General features: G+C 45.6%; 1 protein-coding gene across 4 annotated transcripts in view; it reads right to left on the bottom strand.

Annotated features, from left to right (window-relative positions):
- Positions 1–25001, bottom strand: part of LPIN1 (lipin 1) — an 85813-nt gene that overhangs the window by 53969 nt on the left and 6843 nt on the right. For 3 of the 4 annotated variants that reach the window (XR_014546471.1, XM_083607207.1, XM_083607211.1), the window contains exon 2: positions 4156–4212. Coding sequence is in view for 3 of the 4 variants with exons in the window: in XM_083607207.1 (XP_083463333.1) it covers positions 4156–4212 (57 nt within the window). In the remaining variant the exon portion in view is untranslated. Of the gene's footprint in view, positions 1–4155; positions 4213–4349; positions 4405–4782; positions 4899–25001 lie in introns of all 4 variants that reach the window. The other variant, XM_083607208.1, reaches the window with a different exon arrangement.

Genomic DNA, 25001 nt, shown 5'->3' with positions numbered 1-25001 from the left:
ACTGAGCCACTTCTGGCGAACCAGAGCAGCACACAGAAACACCGTTTAACTTCCCACTTTGACGTGCTTTCGAACTGCTAGGTGGGCAAAAGCAGGGACCGAGCAACGGGAGCTCACTCCGTCGTGGGGATTCGAACCACCGACCTTCTGATCGGCAGGCCCTAGGCTCTGTGGTTTAACCCACAGCGCCACCTGTGGATTACAAGTTCTAAATTAGCATTAGCTGTGGGAGCAGAGTAAGATTCTGAATTATGTTCTCTTTTGTATTATGTTACTTTCCTTTTATACAAAGCACTCCCAGTTTATTTTTCCTAACAGACATTTATATACATTATTTCTATACCGACTTCAATGTATTATGTTAGTTTCCTTTTGAACAAGACCTCACTGAAGGCTTAATAGTGACATTTATCATTCTTTTTACCAACAAATATAGAAGCTGGAGACAGAAAACCTGTCTGTCACAGCCCAGCACACCTCAGGCAGCTTCTGCATCCTGGTTTTAGCTGGCTCCACCTAAATCTCTTTAGTCTCTCCACCTCTCCCAAATTCAAACTGCAAAACTGGTTCCAGCCCACAGTGCTTTTCTGCCTTTCCCTTTAGCCCAAAGGCAGGGGTAAGATTCCAAACCAGCAAGCAACACTCTTGCATTGGCACACTTTTTAGACCTGTTGAAATACGGTAATTTATACTGCAGCATGTCCACTCAGAAGTAAGTGAGGCTCACTCCCAGGTAAGTGGATATAGGTTTGCAGCCCTTGTCTGATAAAAGAGGGTGGTGAGCCAGAAGTGGAGAACCTGTGGCACTCCAGAAGATGCTGAACTCCCATCAGCTTCAGCCAGCATAGACAGTGATTCGGTATGATGCGAGTAGTAGTCAAACCACATCTGGGGTACCATAGGCCCCACATCTCTGGTACAGGCAGTAGTTGCAGTTGACACCCTTCAGATACCTCGCAGGTATACACCAAGAAGATCATTCCCTGATTCACGACTCCACTACAGCTTGCCACCACGACTTCTTAAGGTTGAGAACGCATGTGCCTTTCTGTAGCCCGGTCAAGAAAACTGAAAAAAAGAACCACTGACATCCAGCAGTAAGAAAGCACGTCAACACTAGCGCCAGCGTTGCTATGCAACAGCTCAGCACTTCCTTTTCCTGTTGGAACTCTGCCCTGATTGGCTGCCATCTTTGGCAGCTGCGATAATGAGGATTACAAGAAATCCCACCTGCACGGAGTGGAGATGGGAGAATAAGTAATGTTTGCTGGAATAAGACTAAGGGATATCTGTGTGCTTATGACACATGCCATGACCAAAGTGAGGAGCCATTGGAACTTCATGTTCCAGGTCTCCCGTTAAAAAAACAAAAAAAACTAGGAAGGTTGGCTAAGGGGACCAGGATGTCTAAAACAAAATGGGACCAGGATACCAAAAAGATTGCCTCACCAACTGCTTACTGGGTTCTGCAAGAGAGAGTCTTCTGCAGATACCATCTCATCAGCAGGTCTGTTCTGCACAGAGCGCAAATTGGGATTTTTAGTGTGGCAGTAGCTACGCTTTGGAGCTCCGTCTCATTACATATCAGGCAGGCGCTATCTCTATTTAAGTGGTGATGATGGTTTTAAAAATCCCTGATCCTCTGGAGAAGCTGGTGCCTCTGTTGACTAGATATCCCACTTCCAGTGACCTTACCCTAGTTACACCCACCCAAAACCTGGAAAAGTAACAATACTCAGCATGTATGTGGGAGCTGAAATGCTGACCCGTGTTTCAGAACCGTGCATAAAACAGAAGTACTGTTGAAAGCTCTAACACTGAGGGATTGAGGGGTTAGGGTGACTTCCTTCCACTTCAGACAAGTGCCATCAGTCTATTATTTGCACTGTACTCCCAAGCCTGAACTTTTTGTTTTAAATAAAATACTTTCTGACAACATCAAAGAGGGAGTGAAGAAACTAGGAGACCTTGAGTACATGCCAGGCAAAGACATTTTAAAGCAAAGCCTTTGTTTTCCCAGGGAATATTTTCCCATGGCAAGCATAAGAAAATATTTCCTGATACTGCTAATCCTGCTTAAGAGCACCAAAGCTATTACTTAGATATCAGAGTACCATAGAACAACCACAAAAGAAATATACAGGGCCTGTTTACTCAGAAGTTTTCCACGGTCTCTAGCATGGCTGAATCCCAAATAAAGGGTGCCTAGGATTCCAAGCCAAAACTTGCACTATCCCACAAGCTAAGAATACCACCCTTTTCCACATGGACTTGGACAGAGAGTGGCTGTGTGTGCCAAATATAATATTTTCCTGCATCTGATGAAGTAGACTGCAGTCCACAAAAGCTTACACCGTAATAAATGTGCATGTTTTTAAAGTCCCACAGATCCCTTTGTTGCAACAGACTAAGGGCTTATCCACACTTATATTTTGCTCTGTTCTGTCCAGGCAGAGATCCATGCTTTAACGCTCCATGTCAGAGTGCTGTTTTTTTTGCCCCAAGCTTTTTTTTGTGAAAATCCGCTCTTTAAAGCTGAATCGGAGCCAACGTCAATTTGGGTTTTCCCCCGCAGATTGACATTTGCTCTGATTGAGCTTTAAAGAGCAGGTTTTCATGGGGAGAGCTCTGGAACAAAACACACAAGGGGGATCAGACAGAGCTTTAAATTGTGGACTGTGCTCAGAAAGAGTACAGGAAAGGTAATTGTGGATAAGCCCTAACACAGGTCTCACCCAGGCTTCCTTTTGTGCCACATTTCCAGGCCCAGGTCTGTGCTTTAAAATGCTGTGTCCAATCACTTTCTTTTTGCTCCAGTGATTTCCCTCCGAAAACCTGTTCTTTACTGCTGAATCAGAGCCAATGGTTATCCACAGAAAACCCAAATTGCCATTTGTTCTGAGCCAGTGTTAAAGAGCGAGTTTTCCTGGGGGAAAGTAGAGGGACAAAAACAGTGGAGTAGTGGGGGGGAGCCAAAAGGGTGGTTCTTTATTTCTCTCTTTTTCTACTCCTTTCTCCCATCTTTATTTCTTTATGTTTTTATTATACTGTACAGTGGACCCTCCGGATACGAATTAAATTCATTCCAGGGGTCCATCCGCAACCCAAAAAGTGCGTAGGCAGAGGCGCTGCTTCTGTGCACACGCGCAGAGCGCTTCTGCACATGCTCGCAGGGCGAAACCCAGAAGTATACACTTCCAGGTTTGCCACGTTCACAACCCGAAAGTTACGTATCCAGAGCAGTATTTAACTAGAGGGTCCACTGTGGTTAGATCAAGGACTTGGTTCAAATAAAAAGGGGGAAAGATATTTGATATTAAGCTTCATATTTTTCTCGATAAACCCTAATAAAACTTATTTAAAAGAAAAAGAGAAACAGGAAACTGAAAGAAACTGAAACTGACTTTCAATCAACCTTTGAGAGCCAGTGTGGTGTAGTGGTTAAGAGCGGTAGATTCGTAATCTGGTGAACCGGGTTCGCATCTCCGCTCCTCCACATGCAGCTGCCAGACACACTTCTTTGAAGTCTCTCAGCCCCACTCACCACACAGAGTGTTTGTTGTGGGGAAGGAAGGGAAAGGAGAGTGTTAGCCGCTTTGAGACGCCTTTGGGTAGTGATAAAGCGGGATATCAAATCCAAACTCTTCTTCTTCTTCTTTGAAGCAGGTCCATATTTGCTGATATGTAGTAGCAGCTTTTCCCCTCCCAGTGTATGTGGCTTTTTCCAGCTGTGCTTAACATGAGCATTATAACCTGAGAACATCTATTTCTACTGTTTCTTCTCTGATAGGCTTCCCTCCTGGCATGTGACACAGTGGCTGTGGTTGGCTATAAGCTAATCAGCCCATACAAAGAACCATATGAGGTGGCACAGATGACTCATTTCGAAAACAACTTAAGTATGGAGGGTTGCAATAAGTTTAGCTCGCGGCTTTCTCATGCCTGTTTTGCAGATTCTAATCTCCCTTGTTTGTGAATGTGAGTTGATTGCCGCTGAGGGGAAAACCCCATAATGTTTTATGTGGAATCTACTTATTCTTGATCTGCTGAGCATGGTACAACTCACCTGCTTAACCACAGAATGCAACGCCTACAAATCTTAGATCAGCCAATGAAATCAATGAAATCAATGCAAATAGAATAAAAACAACTCACATTCAGGTTGCAAGTCCAGACATTTCGGATCCAGCCAGGATCTTTCATCAGAGGAATCTGAAACCAAAAAAGAAAGAGGCATTCAGCTAAGTGTAATCCGTTGTTAGTAAACCCATCTGCAAACTCCTTGTAGTGATTTCTGGCTCCTCTTACACACAAGTACTTTTTCTATGACATTTGTTGTAAATCTTTACCTCTGCTGCAAAGTGGTTTCTCAGGTGTTTGCTAAGAAAACCCTGTTAGCCATATATGTTTGAAAACACTGGGTTCCTTGTGTGCAGGGGTGGTCTTGGGTTAGCAGAAAGCAGTTCCACACTGTGGACCCCTCCCCCAAGCTGCCCCCCTCCCAGCTGCACCTGAAGATTTAGGAGCCCTCCAGAACGGTACAGAATATGGCACAAAGAGTGGCAGTTGTTGCAGGGAATGGGCAGAAACAGGCACACTACCTTGCTCCACAACAGTGGGTGTCCAGGGCACGCATGTGTCATGTCGGCAAGTGTGCATGCGCATCACATTGGCACGCCGTGTGGCGTGCAGATGTCACTCACACACATCACAGGGGCATCTCCTCTACCTCACACCCTATACCATATTGTTCGGGCAGGTCCTTTGACCTCGATACAGGCTTTATTGAAGTTGCTTCAGGGGAGTTGGAGACAAGGGAACTTTCCTTGCATAAATGTTAAGTCCACTTAAGATCCAAGTCAGTGTCTGCAAAGGGCCTCTCCATTCTCCATAGATGACTGTTGAGAACATAATACAGTGGTACCTCGAGTTACAAACACTTCGGGTTACAAACACTTCAGGTTACAGGTTCCTCTAACCCAGAAGTAGTACCTCAGGTTAAGTACTTTACCTCATGATGAGAACAGAAATTGCGTGGCGGCAGCAGGAGGCCCCATTAGCTGTGGTACCTCGGGTTAAGAACAGTTTCAGGTTAAGAACGGACCTCCGGAACGAATTAAGTTCTTAACCAGAGGTACCACTGTAACTTCCCAGGTGAATTGGACTGTAAAGGTCTGTTTCAAACAGCGGCAGCTGATTGCCTCTCAGAAGTTCACAACCAGAGCTTGTCTGTCTCACATCTGGTTTTCAGCTAATGAACAAAGATGTCTAATCCTGTTTTGTTTATTTCAAGAGCACTCAGCAATGTGCTAAATACTTTTCAGGCACAGCCTTCAATTGCAATCTAATTTCAGAGTGCATCAGTAACCAAATACTGGCACAATCTCACTGAAATTAGATTGTGGGTAACAAAAAGCAGGGCTTTGTGGAGGCCACATAGCTAAGGGAGATAAGTAGGGTAATTAGACAGGTTCTGACATTAACTGCGGAGAACGTGGGTTGCTGCATCCAGATGCAGTCATACTTGGAGCAAATACTTTGATTTAATCTAGAACCAACCTATTAGGTGTTCCGGGGCAAGGATGGAGAACCTGCAGCGTTACGGATCTTGGGGAACTCCACCTCCCATCATGCTGGCCATTGGCCATGCTTGCCAGGGCTGATGGGAGTTGGGAGGAAAATAGAGACTTTTTTTCACTCTCCTCAACTGACCCTCTTCAACCCCCCATTTTTTGGTCACCTCCCAGCAAAGCATTTCCTGTCAGAAGATGGGCAAGTGCTACCACTACTCCACCAACGGGACAGAGCACACACGCCCTCCATCGTCCTGAGGAAACCCCTTAATCCCAGTTTGATTTGATTTGATTCTTTGGTCGATCTACAAAAAGGAAAACACATACCAATAAATAAATTTTAGAAAGGGACAAGATTAAACGCAGGCACACGAAGCATTAGAAAAACACCAAAAGACTCCTTGGAACCCACTCTGCTCCCACTTTCTTCCCTGCCCTCCAACTGCCCCTCAGAGTTGACACATCACACAGGGTTGAACTTTGATGGCGGCAGCCTCTCCAGCAGCCACAAAGAGCTGCCCAAGGAAGGAGGAGGCCGTTGGCCATGGACAGGCAACAGGAGGCTCCCTTGTGTCACCACTGCTCGAGAAAAGTGCCAGCTCATCTTCCACCCTGAGCTTCATGGTGGCAGCACTGGCAGGGAAATAGGGCCATTCCAGAATCAAATCAGAAGCTGGGATGGCTTTTCTAATTCTGGGACTGTCCCCAGAAAATAGGGACACCTGGAGGGTTATACCTAGGTTACCTCTTTCTGCTGTTGTGTCTCGACTTGCCAAGCAGCCTTTCGATGGGCCACTGAAGCCTAGTAAAGGGTCATTTGCCATCAACCAATCACAACACAAATTTATGCAGAGGTTTCCTGTGTACAACTGCAGGTGCTGTTTTTTAAATAAATAAAAAAATCAGTGTAATGAGCTTTACAACACTTGGCCAGAGGTGGCCATTGACCTTGTATTGCAGATAAGGAGACTGAGGAAACTATGATATTAAATAGCTTGCCCGAGCGCCTTCCAATTAATAGCCCTCTGCTTCCATCATGTGTTTATACAAAGTCATCATACTTCCCTGAGGTAGCAGTGGAACCACCGGGCAGAAGTACCAATACTGACTCTGAGGAAATAATTTCAAGTTATCATTAGGTTGCTTTGCTAACAACTTGCAGAGGCTGAAATGCCAATGGGTCAATAGATGGTCTGAGTAAAATCCAGGCAAGCTGAGAGCTTTCCAGTCCCATTGATTTCTAGAGGAGAGGTTAAATGCTTGTGCAGAAATCTCTCCTGATTAGTTCAGCTGGGCTTAAAAGTGCTTAATTTTGGGGTGGGATAATGCCCATTATTTAGTTGAAACAAAAGTAAAACGTAAAGTTGTCAGAGTATGATAATGCCAAGGTTGCAGGTTTGATCCCTGTATGGGATAACTGCGTATTCCTGCATTGCAGGGGGGTTGGACTAGATGGCCCTCAGATTCCCTTCCAACTGTATGACTCTATGATGTGAGATTGACCAGGCTAGGCAGAAGAGTAAACGTGTTGCGTTTGTATGCACACCAGCACTGAAATCACTATGGCCTTATTTCTGCATGTGATTTAAGCTTTATTCAAAATATTTATAGAAAACCTCTATAATGTCTCTCACACATACACTAATTTTACCTTGTGGGCTTCCCACATGCATCTGGTTGGCTACTGTGAGAACAGGATGCTTGACAAGATGGCAATTGGCCTAATCCAGTCTTCTTCCTGAATAACTTTCTTAACACTGGTAGTGGGGTAGGAGAGTTGGAGGGGGGGTCACATCTGGCAACCAACGTGCCCCTTTGGTTTCAGATAGTACATGTTTGAGATAGGGACACGGGTGGCACTGTGGGTTAAACCACAGAGCCTAGGATTTGCCGATCAGAAGGTTGACGGTTCGAATCCCCGTGATGGGGTGAGCTCCCATTGCTCGGTCCCTGCTCCTGCCAACCTAGCAGTTCGAAAGCACCTCAAAGTGCAAGTAGATAAATAGGTACCGCTCCGGCGGAAAGGTAAACGGCGTTTCCGTGCACTGCTCTGGTTCGCCAGAAGCTGGCCACATGACCCGGAAGCTGTACGCTGGCTCCCTTGGCCAATAAAGCGAGATGAGCGCCGCAACCCCAGAGTCGGCCACGACTGAACGTAACAGTCAGGCATCCCTTTACCTTTACCTTTAGTACATGGGTAGACGAGTCTAAAAAGCCCGGGACACAAATTTTCACGGCCCTCTAGCCACTATGGTGGCTCATTTACCAAAAGTAATGTATTTAGTGTTAACTCTGGAAGTGAAAACTCGATTCTGACCACACTAAGTCCCCTAGAGCAAAATATACATCAGGAAAGCAGTATTCTCATGGCAGTTCGTTCGTTTTCCCTCAACATTTGCATAATGGTTCATTTCTGTTCATTATATTTGAGCTTTCACACAACGTAAAAATGGACTGCTAGAAATATACTGGGATATAGCACAAATTTAGTGCTTATTTCCATGTTATTTGATTCCAGGGAGGGAGGGAATTAGTTTGCAATATACATGGAAATGACTGCTGAATATTCAGAGGTAAGCTCCATTCCTGTTGGCGTATTTTTTCAGGAACTGTGAATAAGGTCGGTTTGCGTTGAAAGGTGAAGTGAACCAAATTGCTCTTCCATCAATGTGCTGGGCCTGTGCACATCCATTCAAATGTACTTCTAAAGCTCAGGCGCTGGGCCTAGGAGCAGCACAGTCTGTTTGGGTCTGGCAGTCGAACAGTGTGTCACAATACGTGACGCAATCGCGCAGTCTTTGGAAGCAGGCTGACGATGGCAATTCTTTGAAAACAACACTGTATGCTCAGTCTCAAAAACAACTTTCTTCATGTAGTGATATAACCAGCCCGTGACAAGCTGGGCACCTTGCCAAGGGCACTGTTGAACGCCACTTGACACTCCTCTGCAATGCAGAGTTATAAATAACATCCAGATAGCATAACACTCAGATACCACACAGTCACATTTGAAACCGGAATGTTGCAGAGAACACAGGATTTCAGGTTGTGACCAAGTACCAGTTCTTATTTATTTTTTAAAAAAATAATGAGCTGTTTTATGTCTCACAAACAAGTGCGCAAACACATCCGTGTTCAGTAGATATTACAGGATCTAAGAAAATAGATTTAAAGGCAACATCAGACCCTCGAAGTGTCCCTCTTTTACCAAGGACAGTCCCGGATTTACAGAAGCTGTTCTGGTTTTTTATTTGATCCCGGAATGTCCCGTTTTTCCTTAGGACATCCCTATTTTCATTGGAGAAATGTCGGAGGGTATGGAGTTATACGACTCTCGAGCCAAGGAGATAAGTAACTATACAACCGTTAGAAGACATCCTAAGGCAGCCCTGTATAGTTTTATTATGTTTTTATATATGCCGCAAGCCTCCCAGAGTGTCCGGGGCAACCCAGTCAGATGGGTGGGGTATAAATAATAAAATAATGATGGAATAGAATGCCCCTATTTTCATCAGAGAAATGTTGGAGGGTATGCAACATGGAACACCTGTCTGCAGCAATGGGCAGCACAAAGTAACCCAAGCAATCGAAAGTTTGACTAGGAAAGAACTGAAAGAAAATGAGAATCAGAAACTGCAAAAGGAGTCTTGTGTCTCCAGGAGAGACCTGGGTACAAGGGCAGAGCTCAGCATCTTGTTTCTACACAACAGCTCCATATGCGGATGTGGCCCAACCTGCTTTGTAAACTGAACAGCAGCTTGTCTCCTGGACAGTAGTCACGTGTTGCTTGTGTGTATTGGCACTCGTGGGATGACGCAGCAATGGTGGTTGGTAGACACAGACGCCCCACTCTTGCTTCAACACAAATGCCTTCTCCATGAGTAACACATGGATAGCACTAGTGGCAGACATGAGTAGAGGGACATCTTCCCATTTCTCTCTCTCTCTCTCTCTCTCTCTCTCTCTCTCACACACACACACACACACACACACACACACACACAAGCCCAGCACAAAGAAGGTTTAGATTTCGGCCCAGGAAAGGGGAGAGAGTGAGACGCAGAGGACCAAAGCAAAGGAACTTGATGGCATAATAATTCTTTGAATTATTGATTTCTGACGCAGCTGTTTTATTTGAGCACGAGGTAGGGACCGCATGATGTCATATAGCCATTGAGAAATCCATTTGTTTTGTTACAGCAACTGCATTATGAGGAAACTGATCTCTCCCAGTTTATTAAAAACATTCCTTTGCCAAATTCTACTGTCAAACCTTGACAGCCATAAAGTTAAATATTCCTCTGAAGATGTTTCATTGAATCCTCTCCTTGCATAGGCCAGTAAGTGAATAAATATAGGCATAGTAGTTATCTAACATTTTATTAGTTTATCAGAAACCAATTAATGAAACTCCAGCTGAATCAGTTTAGTTGCAGAATGATATGAATTATATTAATGATCCCATTCTGAGAAGAATAAAAGTATAACATTCCTAGAGTTTCAAAAATGTCCCAGAGTGAGTGAGGTAACTGATCTGATTATCAGGCTGACAATAATTTACTTATACAGTATTGTTGTGAATTTTGTTAGCAATATGTTTTTGAAACATGTGGATAACATGGGGGGCAAGTAGGCATGGCTTAATAGTCCTTTAAAAAACCCCAGAAAAAAACAGAGTTGAATGATGTATTGAAGTACAGAGTTGAGATCCATAAACCTTTTAGGATGAGCAATAAATTAAACAGAAAATTGCTTCTTTAATACAATATATAGGTCCATTAAAGAGAAGTTATGGATCCTTTAGGGTGCTGTTATTGAAATTAAACAATGATGAAGACTCTTTTAATTATAAGGTAGTAATATCTATAAGTGCACTAAACAGTGAAAACCTCAGAATGCTAGACTATTTTGTTTCTCGATGTGGTTAAAATAAATAAACATGGGTTCATGGTTTTTAGATCACTGAGTCTAGTCTTATCCAGATGTTCAAACAGCATACAGAGAACACACACATAGGAAGGGTGGGAAAGCAGTGACAACATCCTCAAATGACCTGCCTTTAGTGTATTCTCTGCCCCAAGCCTGTGAATATACAAAAAGAAGGCTGTTCGCCGGAGAATTGATGCTTTTGAATTATGGTGCTGGAGGAGACTCTTGAGAGTCCAGTGGACTGCAAGAAGATCACACCTATCCATTCTTCAGGAAATCAGCCCTGAGTGCTCACTGGAAGGACAGATCCTGAAGCTGAGGCTCCAATACTTTGGCCACCTCATGAGAAGAGAAGACTCCCTGGAAAAGACCCTGATGTTGGGAAAGATGGAGGGCACAAGGAGAAGGGGACGACGGAGGACGAGACGGACAGTGTTCTCGAAGCTACCAGCATGAGTCTGACCAAACTGCGGGAGGCAGTGGAAGACAGAAGTGCCTGGCGTGCTCTGGTCCATGGGGTCACGAAGAGTCTGACACGACTAAACAACAACAACATAGTCTTGGTTGCTTTGGCTGCAACAGACTAACATGGCTACCCCACAAGAAAATGTATACATGTAAACATGCACATGCTCAGCGACTCTGCTTTGGGGGCATACTTTGGTAGAGGGAAAATGTGGGTGGACAACTGTCTTGAGCCCCTTGGCAGCCCCAGATGGACCAGGAGGAAGAGGAGGGAAAAGGAGGTAGAGGAGATAAGGGGCTGCAAGACTGGACTTCCCCTTGTGAACCTAAATGTCAGAGAGGGGAAAGTAGCTCTGATGGTTTTCTCCTCTGCCCCTCCAGTGGAGCACACAGCCTCACCAGGGAGAGGAGCAGACTGCGACCAGCCAGAGGGAAGGGCAGAACAAGAGAAGATGGCAGCAGAAGATGTCATGAAGAACAAGGCACTGCCTTCATAAGTGGTATCAGACACATCAGCCCAAATGGAGTGTGCATGTGTGCACGCAGCAAACTCTTGGGTCAGCTCACCCTGCCTCATCTTTAACAGCTTGGCAGGAGGGCAGTGTGAAATGTTGGGACAGCTTCGTATCTTCTGTTACGTTATGAACCTCTTGCTTAGGTCATGTTTTTGGAATCTTCTGGAACTTGTGCTCGCTGTGGAGTTTTCACCACTATCAGCCTGAATGGAAATCTCTTCCTTGCTTTCAAGTAAGAATCCTTGTTGTGTTTTGGAATGGGAACCTGGCAGCATCCACCCCAAATCACAAGCCATTGGTGGTCAGAACCAGTAGCAAAAGGAGTCGTAAATTCCACTTTTGTATAGTAGTATAGTTTTTTCTACATCCTACACATTTCTCCCATGCTACTCTTTATCCTCCATTCATGCAAGCAAGAAGCATGATCAGGGTTCAAGGACACATTCCAGCCAGGCAAAAACCCTTGGAACGCAAAACAGGACCAGAGAGGGGTGTGGCCTGGGTGAGGGGTGTGGCCTAGAGGACCACATTCAGCTTGTGGGCCTGAGGTTCCCAACCCCTCACCTATGCTTTTATATAGATGGACTGCAGGATCTTTCTTCCTGTTTCACATGCTTTTACTCAGGCTAAACCTGTTCCTATCTCTTTTTAAGATTCCAAACTAAGAGGAACATGTATCATCTGACTTTGGCACATACATTGTGGCCAGACAAGCCTGACAGCTGAGCTCACCTCAGGTCAATGCTCATGTTTACAAGCTGCGAAGAATGGGTTTGAGATGTGAAAACACAGGCACAGGATCTCCGGGCAACACGCACCAAGGAGAACGCGAAACAAAAAGCATTCATCACTCAAATGTCAATACTCAGCTTGTACTGTTCTGGGAACAAGCACAGTGAGCCGTTTGTTTCTGCCCATGTGCACTTGATAGTAAATATGGCCATGAGCAGAGCACAAAAGCCTTGCGGAAGCTTATGGCTGGGAGAGATGTTTGTCTAGATCAGGCATGTCCAAAGTCTGCCTTGGGGGCCTAATCCGGCCCACCGGACAGTTTAATCCGCCCCCTGTGGCAGTATATTTCCTGGGGTAAAATCCTAAATAAACCTCAACAACTTCAGTCCTAAAAAAAAGCTCAACAATTTAGGTTGGCCCTTTGGTTGGCCCTCACGGCCCTTCACTTCATCAAATCTGGCCCTCTTTGAAAAAAGTTTGGACACCACTGGTCTAGATCTTCCCAGTTTTCTTGTAAACATTTCTTTGCGATTGTGTCAGGCAAAGAATGTATCATGGGAATAAGCTGGCAAGGAAGAAAAGCAGGGTGGGAGAGGAAGATGGATCTGAGGCTGAAAACCTGAACAAGTCTTCAGCCGTTTGCAAAGCCCTAACAGTATTTTCATTCAATGCCTCTCAGCCCCTGCTAAAACATTTGTAAACATCACAGCGGTAAGAGCACTGCCCCACCCATTGTTTGAGCTCTGGACAGATGGAGATGGCCATCCTCTAGGCAAATTGTCTGAGCACAACGTAGCCTTAAGGCTGTCAAGGCTGCCCAAGGTCCCAGCTCACAAAGGACCAACGCTGCTTTCTAATTAAATACAAAGTCTTTATTGAAGTTCAGTTTCACTTCCAGAGCCGCAGCGCGCAGCCCCACGTCTCAACTGTCAGACCGCTGATGACCCTTCTGAATCTCCTCCCCCTGTACACCAATTTAAGACCCTCACCTTGCTCCACCTTTTCCGCTGCTCCTTCCTCCTCTGGGTCCGCCTGCCCGCCGGGGTCTCGCCCTTCCTAGCCTCTCCTGACGCTGATTCCCCTGAGCCTTCTCCCTCCCTCCGGCGGGCTTTAGGAGCTGGTTCCCCATCCGGGTCTCCTGCTGTCGCGCGCGCCTGTACATATGAACTTGGCGCACGCACCCAGCCAGCAGTTTTCCTCCTAACCGTTTCACAGCTGCTGTCACTGCTTCCCCCTTCGGGTGGGCTAGCTGCAACTGACCTCCCCTCCATTCCCCCACTCTCCGATGGAGGCGTGGTCAGCCCTGACTTACTCTCCCTCCCCTCCGGAGGAGACGCTGGCCCTGACACATGTGACTCTTCCCCCCCACTACGCTCTGGTGGGGAAACTGGTCCCGATCCTCCACTGCTGCTTTGGGGTTCCCCTCTGTCTCCTTGTTTCTGGTGCGTCCCCCCTGGGACCCCCCTTGCCCTGACCATCGGAGCCCCCTTCTGGGAATCTTCTGATTCGCTGGAGAAGCTCATGGAATCTCTCGGGCCACTGTCATACTCCCCTACGCTTCCCTCGGATTCTTCCCCTTCGCTCTCCAATTCCTCTCTCCCCAGTGCTCCTGCTCCTGATTCCCTGACATCCATCCTCTAGGCAAATTGTCTGAGCACAACGTAGCCTTAAGTTACTTGACAGTGACTTGCAAAGGTCTCCAGTAAAGGACCACAAGAGCAGTGCTAGAGTCCCCTGTGGATGATGAGTTGGTTACAGCCATCGGATCTACTGCAGCTGAGGGAGGACTGAAGCACCAGACACAAAGGGAACCTAGGCTCAGTTCCCAGGTGTGGGGAACTATTGGCCCCTCCAGATATGCTCCACACTTCCTGGGGCGTGAGGAACTATTGGGAGGAGCACAGAGAAGGTTCACCACACTTACCCTGAAGGGGTAAAGCTGCAAATTATAGTTTGGACCTGAGATCACATTGTGTGAATTTGGAGTTCCCCTTACCAGCCTAAACCAGTTTTTTGAGTCTGGTCACCACCTTCAGCAGCTTGCATAACTTGCTAGCAAACTTTGACCCTACCACTCCCACCAATAGAGATTAAATGTCGTTTTCTTATAATCTGTGGATGACTCTCTTGACTGGCCCATGATGCCTTTGACATATTTTTTCTCTCTTGCACTCAGCATTTCATCACCATAGATGCAATATTAGTTCAGCCTATAGTTCCTGTACAGAGTTACTTTCGTGTTGGAGTGCTATCCTCTGAAATTGTTTTGAAGTTTTAGCCGCCTTTTCTGGGTATTTGAGGAAGTGAGTTAAATCTCAGAATAAAGAGCCAGAACCAAAGATGGAAAGTGCTTTTCCACTAAGGCCCATCTCACCTTCTTCTGTGTCTAAACCAGTCTCTCTCTTTTTTTCAGTCATATTCTTCTAATCATTTTCTCTATTAGCAACAATACAGTGGTACCTCAGGTTAAGTACGTAATTCGTTCCGGAGGTCTGTACTTAACCTGAAACTGTTCTTAACCTGAAGCACCACTTTAGCTGCCACACCGCCAGAGCACGATTTCTGTTCTCATCCTGAAGCAAAGTTCTTAACCTGAAGCACTATTTCTGGGTTAGCAGAGTCTGTAACCTGAAGCGTATGTAACCTGAAGCGTATGTAACCTGAGCTACTACTGTAATTTGGAAGTTAAGTGCTGAGAAATGTGATTTCCACAAAACTGAAGCTTTATCGCGAGGGAAGACGTTGGGGTCCTCTGAAAAAAATACTAACGATCACTTCGTGTTCTGTTTATTTCATATTAAGATATTTATTATCATTTCAACACCAAATACTAAATCCATAACATTCAATTCACACATTTAAATAAATTAAAACCAAATCTCTCTCGGTCTCTCATACACACACAGTCTCTCTCTCTCAATCTATGTAACATGCTAAGATGATCATTTGGAAAGGCAGGTTTCCAGTGAAATCTCCTATTCAGGTACCATGGGGCTTAAACACAACTTTGAACTTCTTCCCCCAGCTAGAACGCAGTGCATTGGATTGCCATATATCTGCCAAATTATGCACAAAAGTCATCCAAGCCTCTTACGCTCCCTTTTGGACCACTCAAGCCCATCACTTCTCTCATAGTCCTTTCAAGGAACTCAGACAATCTTGTTCCCACAAGAGCGTCATCAAGCCTCAAACTCGATGACCTAAGTCTGGCTTTACTTTCATCAGAGTCTCTGACAGAGACAGACTTGCACGCACCTATATTACACATAGGAAATGTAACCTACAGTATTGCCTAGCGTACTGCAAAATCCTTTATGTCTAAGGAAGCAGTCGGGAGAACCTGAAGGAAGGGACAAATATAGTTACTCAGCTGAGAAGCTGCCCAAGGAGCCAAATGTCACAATTTTTGATGCATCTCAAGTAATGAAGACCTTGGATTTATGAGTCATTGGAAAGATGGTGTCTGTGGCCTGCAGCAGCGCTACAGAACTGGCAGTGCAACAAAGCCCAGGTGGAAAAATTGTTGAATGACTCAGCCCTTTTGCCAGCCCTTTCTTAGATGCCTCATATTGATCCTTGATTTGCAGTAGATGCACTGTGACAGAAATATGACTTCAGGGCAAGGAAACCCTGGAGAGCTGCTTCCAGATAACACAGAATACACAATGGTGAGCATGATGGGCTAGTGATATAAGGCAGCTTTCTGAAACTGGAAGAACAGGAAGAGGAGTAGGAAGAAAGAGTCAATGGTGTATTGGTAAATATCTGCAACTGATCTCCCTTGCTGCCCTTTTTGCATCTAAGGGCTCGTCCACACTTCCCCTTGTCCCGTGCCTAAAAAGAACGGGTTCGAGCGGTTTTGCATTTGCTCTGCAGCTGTCTCTGAAAAACAGGTTGATTCATTGGTGCTTTTCACAGAACAACTCTCAATTCCATAGAAGGAATGCATAGATTAGGATTGCATTGAACTGACCAAACGAGCCAATCCGTGGCAGCCCTGGTGGGGGCATGGCCATTTACTTAGCCCGGCCAACCACTCTGCACAGCATCCAGTCGGCTGAGAGCATCACCCACCCTTCCCCTCCTTTCATTGATTACTGCTCTAACCATTTCTTTTCAGCTAGCCGGGCTTTGCTGTGGTCTTCTGACGGTTGCCGTATTCGGAGCCGGGAAGGGATTTCCCCCTCTCTGCAGGTTTTGTCTTCCCCATAGCACTAGTCACAACTTTGGCGACTTAGGCCTTGGGCAGAATCCTATAGTTTTTCATCCCTGCAGCGGTGTTAACAGGGTACCCTGTCAGAGGGGTCTGGAGGGAAGTCTCTGTCCAAAGAGCCAAGTGCATAGAGCTTCCCTCAGTGTTTGGGGGCCAACCGCGTAATCCTGCGTTTTGCAATGGACCCACCCCCCAAAAGACCCTGTCATGTCTCAGTCCTCCAGCGGGGTGGCTGAGAGGAATACCCGACCAATGCCTATGCCAAAGCTTCCTACAACTGAAAGTTGTGGCTGTTTAAATCCCAGACAGTTGTTGTGTCCATTCATTTTTACCACTCAGCAGTTAGACACACCAGGAGCGGGGCGGGACTCTGTGGCTGGGCACGCTATCAGCATCACCTGAAATCACCCTTAGCTTTACTTCCTCCTCAAACCTCTGTGCAATTAGCTTGCAGCTGTTAATCAACATCCCGGGGGGGGGCATTCATTTATTGCATTCGTTTAGCATAGTTATTATCCACACTTCACCAAAGGCCCAGCACTGTGTGAGTTGCAATGCGTCAAGAAGCAGAATAGACAGTAAACAGTTAAAATAGCAACCAACTGATAAATTCGTATGCAGAAAGTAAACAAGCTTTGCACATTCCCCCAAGGCCTGGATTAAAAGAGACACCATGAAAATGAGCTGCAGTGGTGATGAAAAGAAAAGAAAAGGGTTTATTTAATAGCGTTTGAAACTACAGCGGGTGCAATCCTACTACGGAAGTTGACACAAAACAACTCATGGAATCAAAAGAAGCAGCGCTGCAGTCAAAGAAAAGGGCTCTGTAGTTGTATCACACAAGTGTTTGTGTGTGTGTTTGCCAGGTTTTAAGATGTGAAAGGAATCTTAGGCACTTTGTCCTTTAGCTATTGATTCCTCAAGCAGAAAGAGAATTCCAAGTTTACGACCAAGTACATCCTGCATTTCTTTCCACGTATCTACAATCTGTTCCGAACGGCTTCTGAGAAGTGGGAGGTGGCTCATCCGGGCCAATCAAAGCACACCACAACTTTGCTGGCTTGTTTAAAACAAAATAACACAACCCACTGAGTGGCCTCTGCCAACTGCAGTTACATACTTCATTCTTCCATGTCCCCTTACACAGATATGCTGACTGGCTGCCTTGCCTCTCTGGTGTAAATAGGTTTTCAAAACCACTTCATGCCAGGAGAAAGTTAATACATAACAATCCAAGCAGAGAGGCAAACTGTGTTAAGGAAAGCAAACATCAGAAGGCAAGATAAAGGAACTTTCAGGCTGCACCCCTGTTGAACTCAGTTCCACTGAACTCAGTGGGTTCCACTGAACTCGGCAGGCCTTTTTCTCCTGGTCAGCACATAGAATAGAAAAATAGAATTGTTGAGTTCGAAGGGACCATGAGGGTCATCAAGTCCAGCCCCCTGCAATGCAGGAATCACAACTAAAGCATCCATGGCAGAGGGCTGTCCAACCTCTGCTTTAAAATCTCCAAGGAAGGAGAGTCTACCACCTTACGAGGGAGCCCATTCCACTGTCAAACCTTACCATCAGAAAGTTCTTCCTCACATTAAGTTGAAATCTCCTTTCTTGTAATCTGAAGCCATTGGTTCGGGCTTCGGAGAAGGAGAAAACATTGGTTTGGGCTTCAGAGGGGGAGAAAACAAGCTTGCTTCATCTTCCATGTACAAGGTGGACGTCAGTCATCTTTTGTAATATCGTGCCCCCCAAATGAGTCTTCTAAATTATGGGTCTTCTCAATTTTACACCCCCTAGATTCGGTGCCCTATGCAGGGGAACAACCCACACCACCCTAAATCTGCCGCTGCCCTGTGTCAACCCTTTAGATATTTGAAGGTGGCTATCGTATTTCCTCTCAGTCTCCTCTTTTCCATAAAGATGGCCCAGAATTTCCCTGGCAAACCACTCAGTTATCTATAATTGCTCCATAGCTAATATGTTCACATTTCTTATCGGAAGATGTAGTCCTGATATAATGTTGTCATTAACAGGGGCCCCACTCAAGCACCTTCAAATTTACATGACATGAATGGTTCTCTTCCTGCTTTTAATTCTCTGGGTTTGATACTGTTTTTATAGTTTGGTTTTGAAACGTGTATCTCGGGACACATGGACTTTTTGTGTGTGGAGGTGTGTGTGTGTGTGTGAGAGAGAGAGAGAGAGAGAGAGAGAGAATGAGAATTTCAGTCAGAACTTGAACAGAGCATTACCAAACACTGTTAGGTTCCAGACAAAATACTGAAAGAGCAGCACCTAGTGACAGATAGTGGGGTTTACAAATGGGAGCATTGGCCTTCTGAAGTGAGAAAGACTGGCAACAAATACTGGACCACCACCCCTCCTAAGACTATAGCTGACATCCTAAGCCAGGAGTGGGGAACCTGTGACCCTCCAAATGTTGAATTTCAACTCTCATCTGCCCCAGCCAGCATGGCCCATGATCAGAGCAGTTGGGAGTTGTACTCCTACAACATCCCAGTTTGGGGGGGGGAGGGGGGAAATGAGTCTGAATTTTGAATTCAGAAATAAGTAAAAGGAGCTGGCTATGTTTAGCCTAGGAAAGAGTCGACACATATTGTCAGTCTCAACCTCCTTCTAAATTGCCAAGTCAACACATATTGTCAACCTCAACTCATTCTAAATTGCCATCAACACGCACCTATTCTTACTCAATGAGATCCAGAGGGATGGGGAGGGGGTGGTCATCTGCCATCACGTTACAACTAACAACAAAAGTAGCAAGTGTCAACAAAAGTAGCAAAGGTTTTAGCGAACGGGATATCACGTCAGGAGTGAGCTTCCTGGCTGCACTCAACTCATCCTTCAGATTAAAGATACAGTGGTACCTCGGGTTACATACGCTTCAGGTTACATACGCTTCAGGTTACAGACTCCGCTAACCCAGAAATAGTACCTCGGGTTAAGAACTTTGCTTCAGGATGAGAACAGAAATTGTGCTGCGGCAGCGTGGCAGCAGCAGGAGGCCCCATTAGCTAAAGTGGTGCTTCAGGTTAAAAACAGTTTCAGGTTAAGTACGGACCTCCGGAACAAATTAAGTACTTAACCTGAGGTACCACTGTAACTGCAAGATCTACATCAGAAGGCTTAGTTTGGTCAGAAGTGAATACACATTTCTTGAGTTAACGCAAAATACATTACTTCTGGTAGATAAGCCTGCCATAGTCGCTAGATGTTTGTGATCATTTGTGTCCCAGGCTTTTTAGACTCGTCTACCCATGTACTATCTGGAACCAAAGGGGTGTGTTTGTTGCCAGATGTGAAATATACGTATTGGCATTGTTTTCAACAAGGCCAAGGGGGAATCTGCCCTTAAGAGAGCCTCTTTGAGATTGGGAAATCTTAATCAGCAGTTTTACTAGCCAACTGCAGAGCTCTCTAAGGCATGAAGGGTTGGGGAGTCATCCATGTATGTAACGTGACACCTGAGAGTCATAAAGCAATTACACTGAGAAGTCCACTTGATCCTGAGCGATAATGCCTTAAATGTACAGTTAGTCCCCTTGCAATGAGTCAGAGAAGCAGTCAGGTGACATACTGGCATGGGGTAGGTCTGGTTACAAGGAGAGTGAACTAATATTTTTTTCTTTCCTAAGGTCAAATCCTTTTTTTAAAAAAGCACTCGGGTGTTACGAAGCATTTACAATTGTTTTTGCTCAATAGCTAAAAATAGACAAAATCTCTTCAGGGAGACAAAATGACCCACTGATGCCTCAACATTTATCAGAAGAAACAGGGCCAGACCAGCCTAATGGGCAGCGCTGGTGGTTGTCTGAGGCGTCAGAATTTAAGAGCTGCTGGTTTTTCTGGGGAGAACATGAACGGAGGGTGTGCCCACACACTGCTCCAAATCTTGGGACAAAAGGGGAAAGGTTGTCTACACACATATACATACACATACACAGTTCCCAACTAGAGCCACCTTCCATGATCTAGACACTTACAAAGCAAAGGCTGCAGTCAAGAACATCTTTAGTGAGGTGCATATTTAGCATATCTTTGCATATTTGGGTTTGTGAGTATACTATATTCCTTCACTAAAGCTGTCCTGACTGCAACACCTTTAGTGAGGGGACACAGTACACTCACAACCCTGTACAAAGTATGAAGAGAGCAGCAAAATACATTTTCACCTAGTCCAACCATATATTTTGAGCCATAGATTCCCAACACCATGCCTGTGGACCCACATGAATCCACAGAGGCCTTCCCTGGCAACCAGGGTAGTGCCCTGCTGAAATTAGGCTTTTTGCCAATAAAAGAAATTGCAGGATGTGTGTGGTGCCAACACCAGTTTGTTCCATTTTCAAATGTGCCCACAGGCCCAAAGAGGTTGGGAACCCCTGAGGTAACCCTGAACAGAAGTCCTCTTAAGTCAGGCCTACACAAGTTATGACGTACACTGGCTTGATGCCTGTATTGGGCCAGATGTGATCTTGGCACCCTCTTTGTTTTTTGAAGTCCAACTCAGGCAACGAAAACAAGCATGTTTGTCAATGGTGGACTTCCACAGACAGCTGGCACTGGGTTGCTTTCAGCTGGGTGGAGCATGCATGATGCAGGCTCCTCTTAAGTGAATTTCAGTGCACCAGTCTTCCGTTAGCAACATATTATCTGAGCCTGGAAGATAAAATTAGACTTCCCAAGGGTAAACACTTCGGACCAGGCACAAAACCAATTTTGGCATGGGCGGGTGGCACTCACTGAGGGGCCTGCAGCACACCCAAGCCATGCGTCTCTGGCACCCACAGGCTTCATGCTGTCAGCCCGCTGCCTCCCCCCCCCCGTAGGGCTGCTGAGGCCCCACAGTGTGCCCCATCCCTATGGGTGCCATGCACCCTGTCCTGTCTCTCCCTATGGGCACCATGCACCCAGTCTCATCTTTATGGGTGCCATGCGCTCCGTCCCTATGGGCACCACACACCCCATGATGTCCCTATGAGCGCCGTGCGCCCTGTCCCTATGGGTGCTGCATGCCCTGCCCCGCCCCTATGGGTGGTTCACCCTGCCCCTATGGTTGGTTCACCCCAGGTGCCCGAGAGGCTTCCTCCACCACTGGGCAAGGGGCACATGTGATGCATTATGGGTGCATTCCCTCCTGGGTGGTTCCTGAGAGCAAAGCCTCTAAAGCAGTGATGGCCAAACTTGGCCCTCCAGCTGTTTTGGGACTACAATTCCCATCATCCCTGACCACTGGTCCTGTTAGCTAGGGACGATGGGAGTTGTAGTCCCAAAACAGCTGGAGGGCCAAGTTTGGCCACCACTGCTTTAAAGGAACCATAAGAACCAACTACAGAATGAAATTATTGGTGTTAATGCACATGACCATTAACTCCTGCAGGGACAGCACTGGAGACAACATGTAGACCCATGCATACTTCTTAGGGCTTTGACTTCGGTGCCACCATTTTGTATATTCTACACAAAACATTAAGAGAATGATCATGTGCACCTTTACTTGGAAATGAGTTCCACTGGACTCCATGGGACTTGCTTCTGAATAGACATGCATAGGATTGCACTTTAATGTTATAGTTTTGTGACCTTTACCCAGGGGTGCACAATCAAGGGGGATTAAACCTCATGTGATACGTTCTATTACTTAACACTCTTACCTATGTGCCTCCACCTTAGATTTTTCCTGATGAGCTCACTCATTTCCACCTATTACTGATTTCTTGTTGATCTTCCGATTTTCTTGGAATGAAGGCTCACTGAACTCAGTGAGAATTACTTCTGAGTAAACATGTGTAGAATAGGGCTGCAAGACTATTATTTTGCTTGGAATTGTTGAAGGATGTGAAATATCTAAGATAAATAGTTCACCCCACCCCCCACCCCTTCTGACCTATTACCCATTGAGCATGCATCATTGGAATTGAACTAGAAACTTGATCCGGCATCGCTTCTGCAGCCTCATGAAATATTGGTACAGCATGTCTGCCAAACATCTATTAATAAACAGCTTTTTTGCCTCTTCCACAGGGCAACGCCACAGCCATTCAAGCCCTCCTCACACCTCCTTTGATACTTGGTGGAATTTCAGGGAATTGATCACAGCGATATACCTGGTGATTTATGAAATGTATGGCGTTATGGATGGTCCCTGGTTCAGGTTCTGGCCTTATTCGCACCTACTTTGAAATGCATACTATAGGGATCAATGGAACTTAGGACAACATGACTCTCAGTCTGTGGCTTTGCATATATGCAGAGGGTCCCAGTATCCATGCAGCTGTGAGGTTGCTTTTCAGTGGTGCATTGCCTTAAGTATATAGCCAGCATTAACATCCCTCCAATGTGCATGGTGAGAAATACCATCTATTTTTAAAAAAAATAATAATCTTGCAAGCTTTGATGGTGCTTCTCACCATACAGGTTGGAGGGCTGGCTTGGGTGTCCAAATGGCACTCTTCACTGTAAGTATTCTGATACACTCCTTCTCACTGAAGCTGCACAAGTTTGCTTCGATGCATCAGTGTGGTGGCAGTTTTCCACCCTTTCCTAAAGGATAGGTGCAAGGAGGGCTTCCCCACCCCCACCAGCCGGAACTCAGTTCCAGAACCTCTCAGGTGGGCGTCATTGCCATTCTAAGAGAACAAGGGAGAGGTGTTCATGGTGAGTTCTGGCACCTCTTTGTTTTTTTAGAAAAATAGCAAGTGTTGATCCAACCCAACCATCCTTATTTTCCTGCATCTCTATAGAGAGCACAACGATGCGCTGAAGCCTTGGGCCAAGTATCTGCAATCTCAATAAATGGCTTAGCATTCCACCCACATTCAGCACAGCAATATTCTGAGAGAGAAATAATTTATGATTTGAATCTAAATCAGGTCACAACAAGCCAGCTTACCGGCATTTTTTGAGAAACAGAGATCACTGGAGAATGCCTCTTGGTGCCATCTCAGAGTCTGAAGAGATCAGGCTGTTCTCTTCTAAGATAGTTGGGTGCCTTCTAGGCAGAACAAACCAAACTAAAGCTCCATCTTAAGGTGGCTGAGATGTCCCCCTTCAAAGCCTTATCCCAGATTATTCCAATGCCCATTGTCTCACCGAAGCTTCCAATCACAGCTTCAAACCCAAAATGAACTCCAGGGCAATTACACTTGCAAACAAACAGGACACCACGTGGCTCGCATGAAATGTGGACTGCTGCAGACATGGCATAAAAAGCATATCTTCAAGCTTTGTAACATCAAAGCTGGACTTCAGCCACAACACAAGCTGAGAATCCCTGGAAGCCTTATGAGGGAAAGGATGAGAGCTTTCAAAACTAGTTAACCCTCCTCTCTCTCATCCAGTGTCCTTTCACTCACTTATTTTTGCTTGCAGTGTTTTGTTCTGTTCTGTGGACCGGAGTTTGTGTCTGTACTGGCCTTTGGACCTCTACCATTTCTGTTCATGTTAGGCACTTTTGGCACAACAAAAGAAAGAGGCAATGAATGGATTCAAATGACAAGAAAGGAGATTCCAACTAAACATCAGAAAGAGCTGTTTGACAGTGGAACGGGCTCCCTCAGGAGATGGTACACTCTCATTTCCTTGGAGTTTTGAAAGCAGAGGTTGGCTGGCCAGCTGTCATGCATGATCTTGTTGAGATTCCTGCACTGCAGGCGGTTGGACTAGACAACCCTCGGGGTCTTTCCAACCCTACATCCAATTCAACATGCATAAACATTACTAGATCATAAAACATTACTAGATAGTTTTGACAGCTGTAAACATTCAGACTCCTGTGTGCGTGTTGTAATCATCTGCCGTTGTTGTGATACCACATAGCCCGGTCAAGTGTGGCAAAGACAGCGTGGACCATTCATAGGAGGATGTCATGATCTTCTCAGCCTACTTCAGGATGCGTTGAAGTTTGTAACTGAGATTCTAAGGAGCATACACAAACACACCTTGTTCACTCAACTGCTTACCTCACAGTCCCACCACAAATGCTTTCGCCATGTTTGTGTCTGCAAGACTTTCAAAGGCTTTAGAGTCTAAGTGCTTGTTAGTGTGGGACCTCTGCAGGTATATCTTGGGCTGTCTCCTCCAACATTAATCTCCCAGTATGCTGAGATTAACACCCAAGGTTCTTCTCCAGGTATCCCCAGCATTTGGGGGGGGGGAGAGGGTGGCTAAAGTGTTGGCTTTTGCAGCTATGGCACCTCAGCTATGGAGTGCTCTCCCTAGGGAGATTTGTCTGTGCTCACTTTGATGTCATGTTCATGCCAAATAGGGGTGAGGAAATTCATGCATTTTGGTTTCTCTCTGTTTTTTTATTTTCCAAATGTTAGGTTCATTTCTCTACATGTCCACATCAGTTTGTGATTCCTTTCATGTGCATGCCTTCCCAAAAAAATGTCTTCAAGAAAATCCATCAGGACTTCAGTGCAAATTTCTCCTAATACACACATTTTTGCGTGCAATTTCCCCTAACACACACCATTTTGCAAAGCGGGTTTCCCTAATATAAAGCGTTTTTCCATGTCTTTTTCAGCGATCTATGCATTTATATGCACAATCGAG

Source organism: Podarcis filfolensis, assembly GCF_964270895.1.
Source record: "Podarcis filfolensis genome assembly, chromosome: 3".
Classification (NCBI taxonomy): Eukaryota; Metazoa; Chordata; class Lepidosauria; order Squamata; family Lacertidae; genus Podarcis; species Podarcis filfolensis.
The sequence above is the reverse complement of the archived record's forward strand: the minus strand, read 5'-3'. Positions and strand labels throughout refer to the sequence as shown.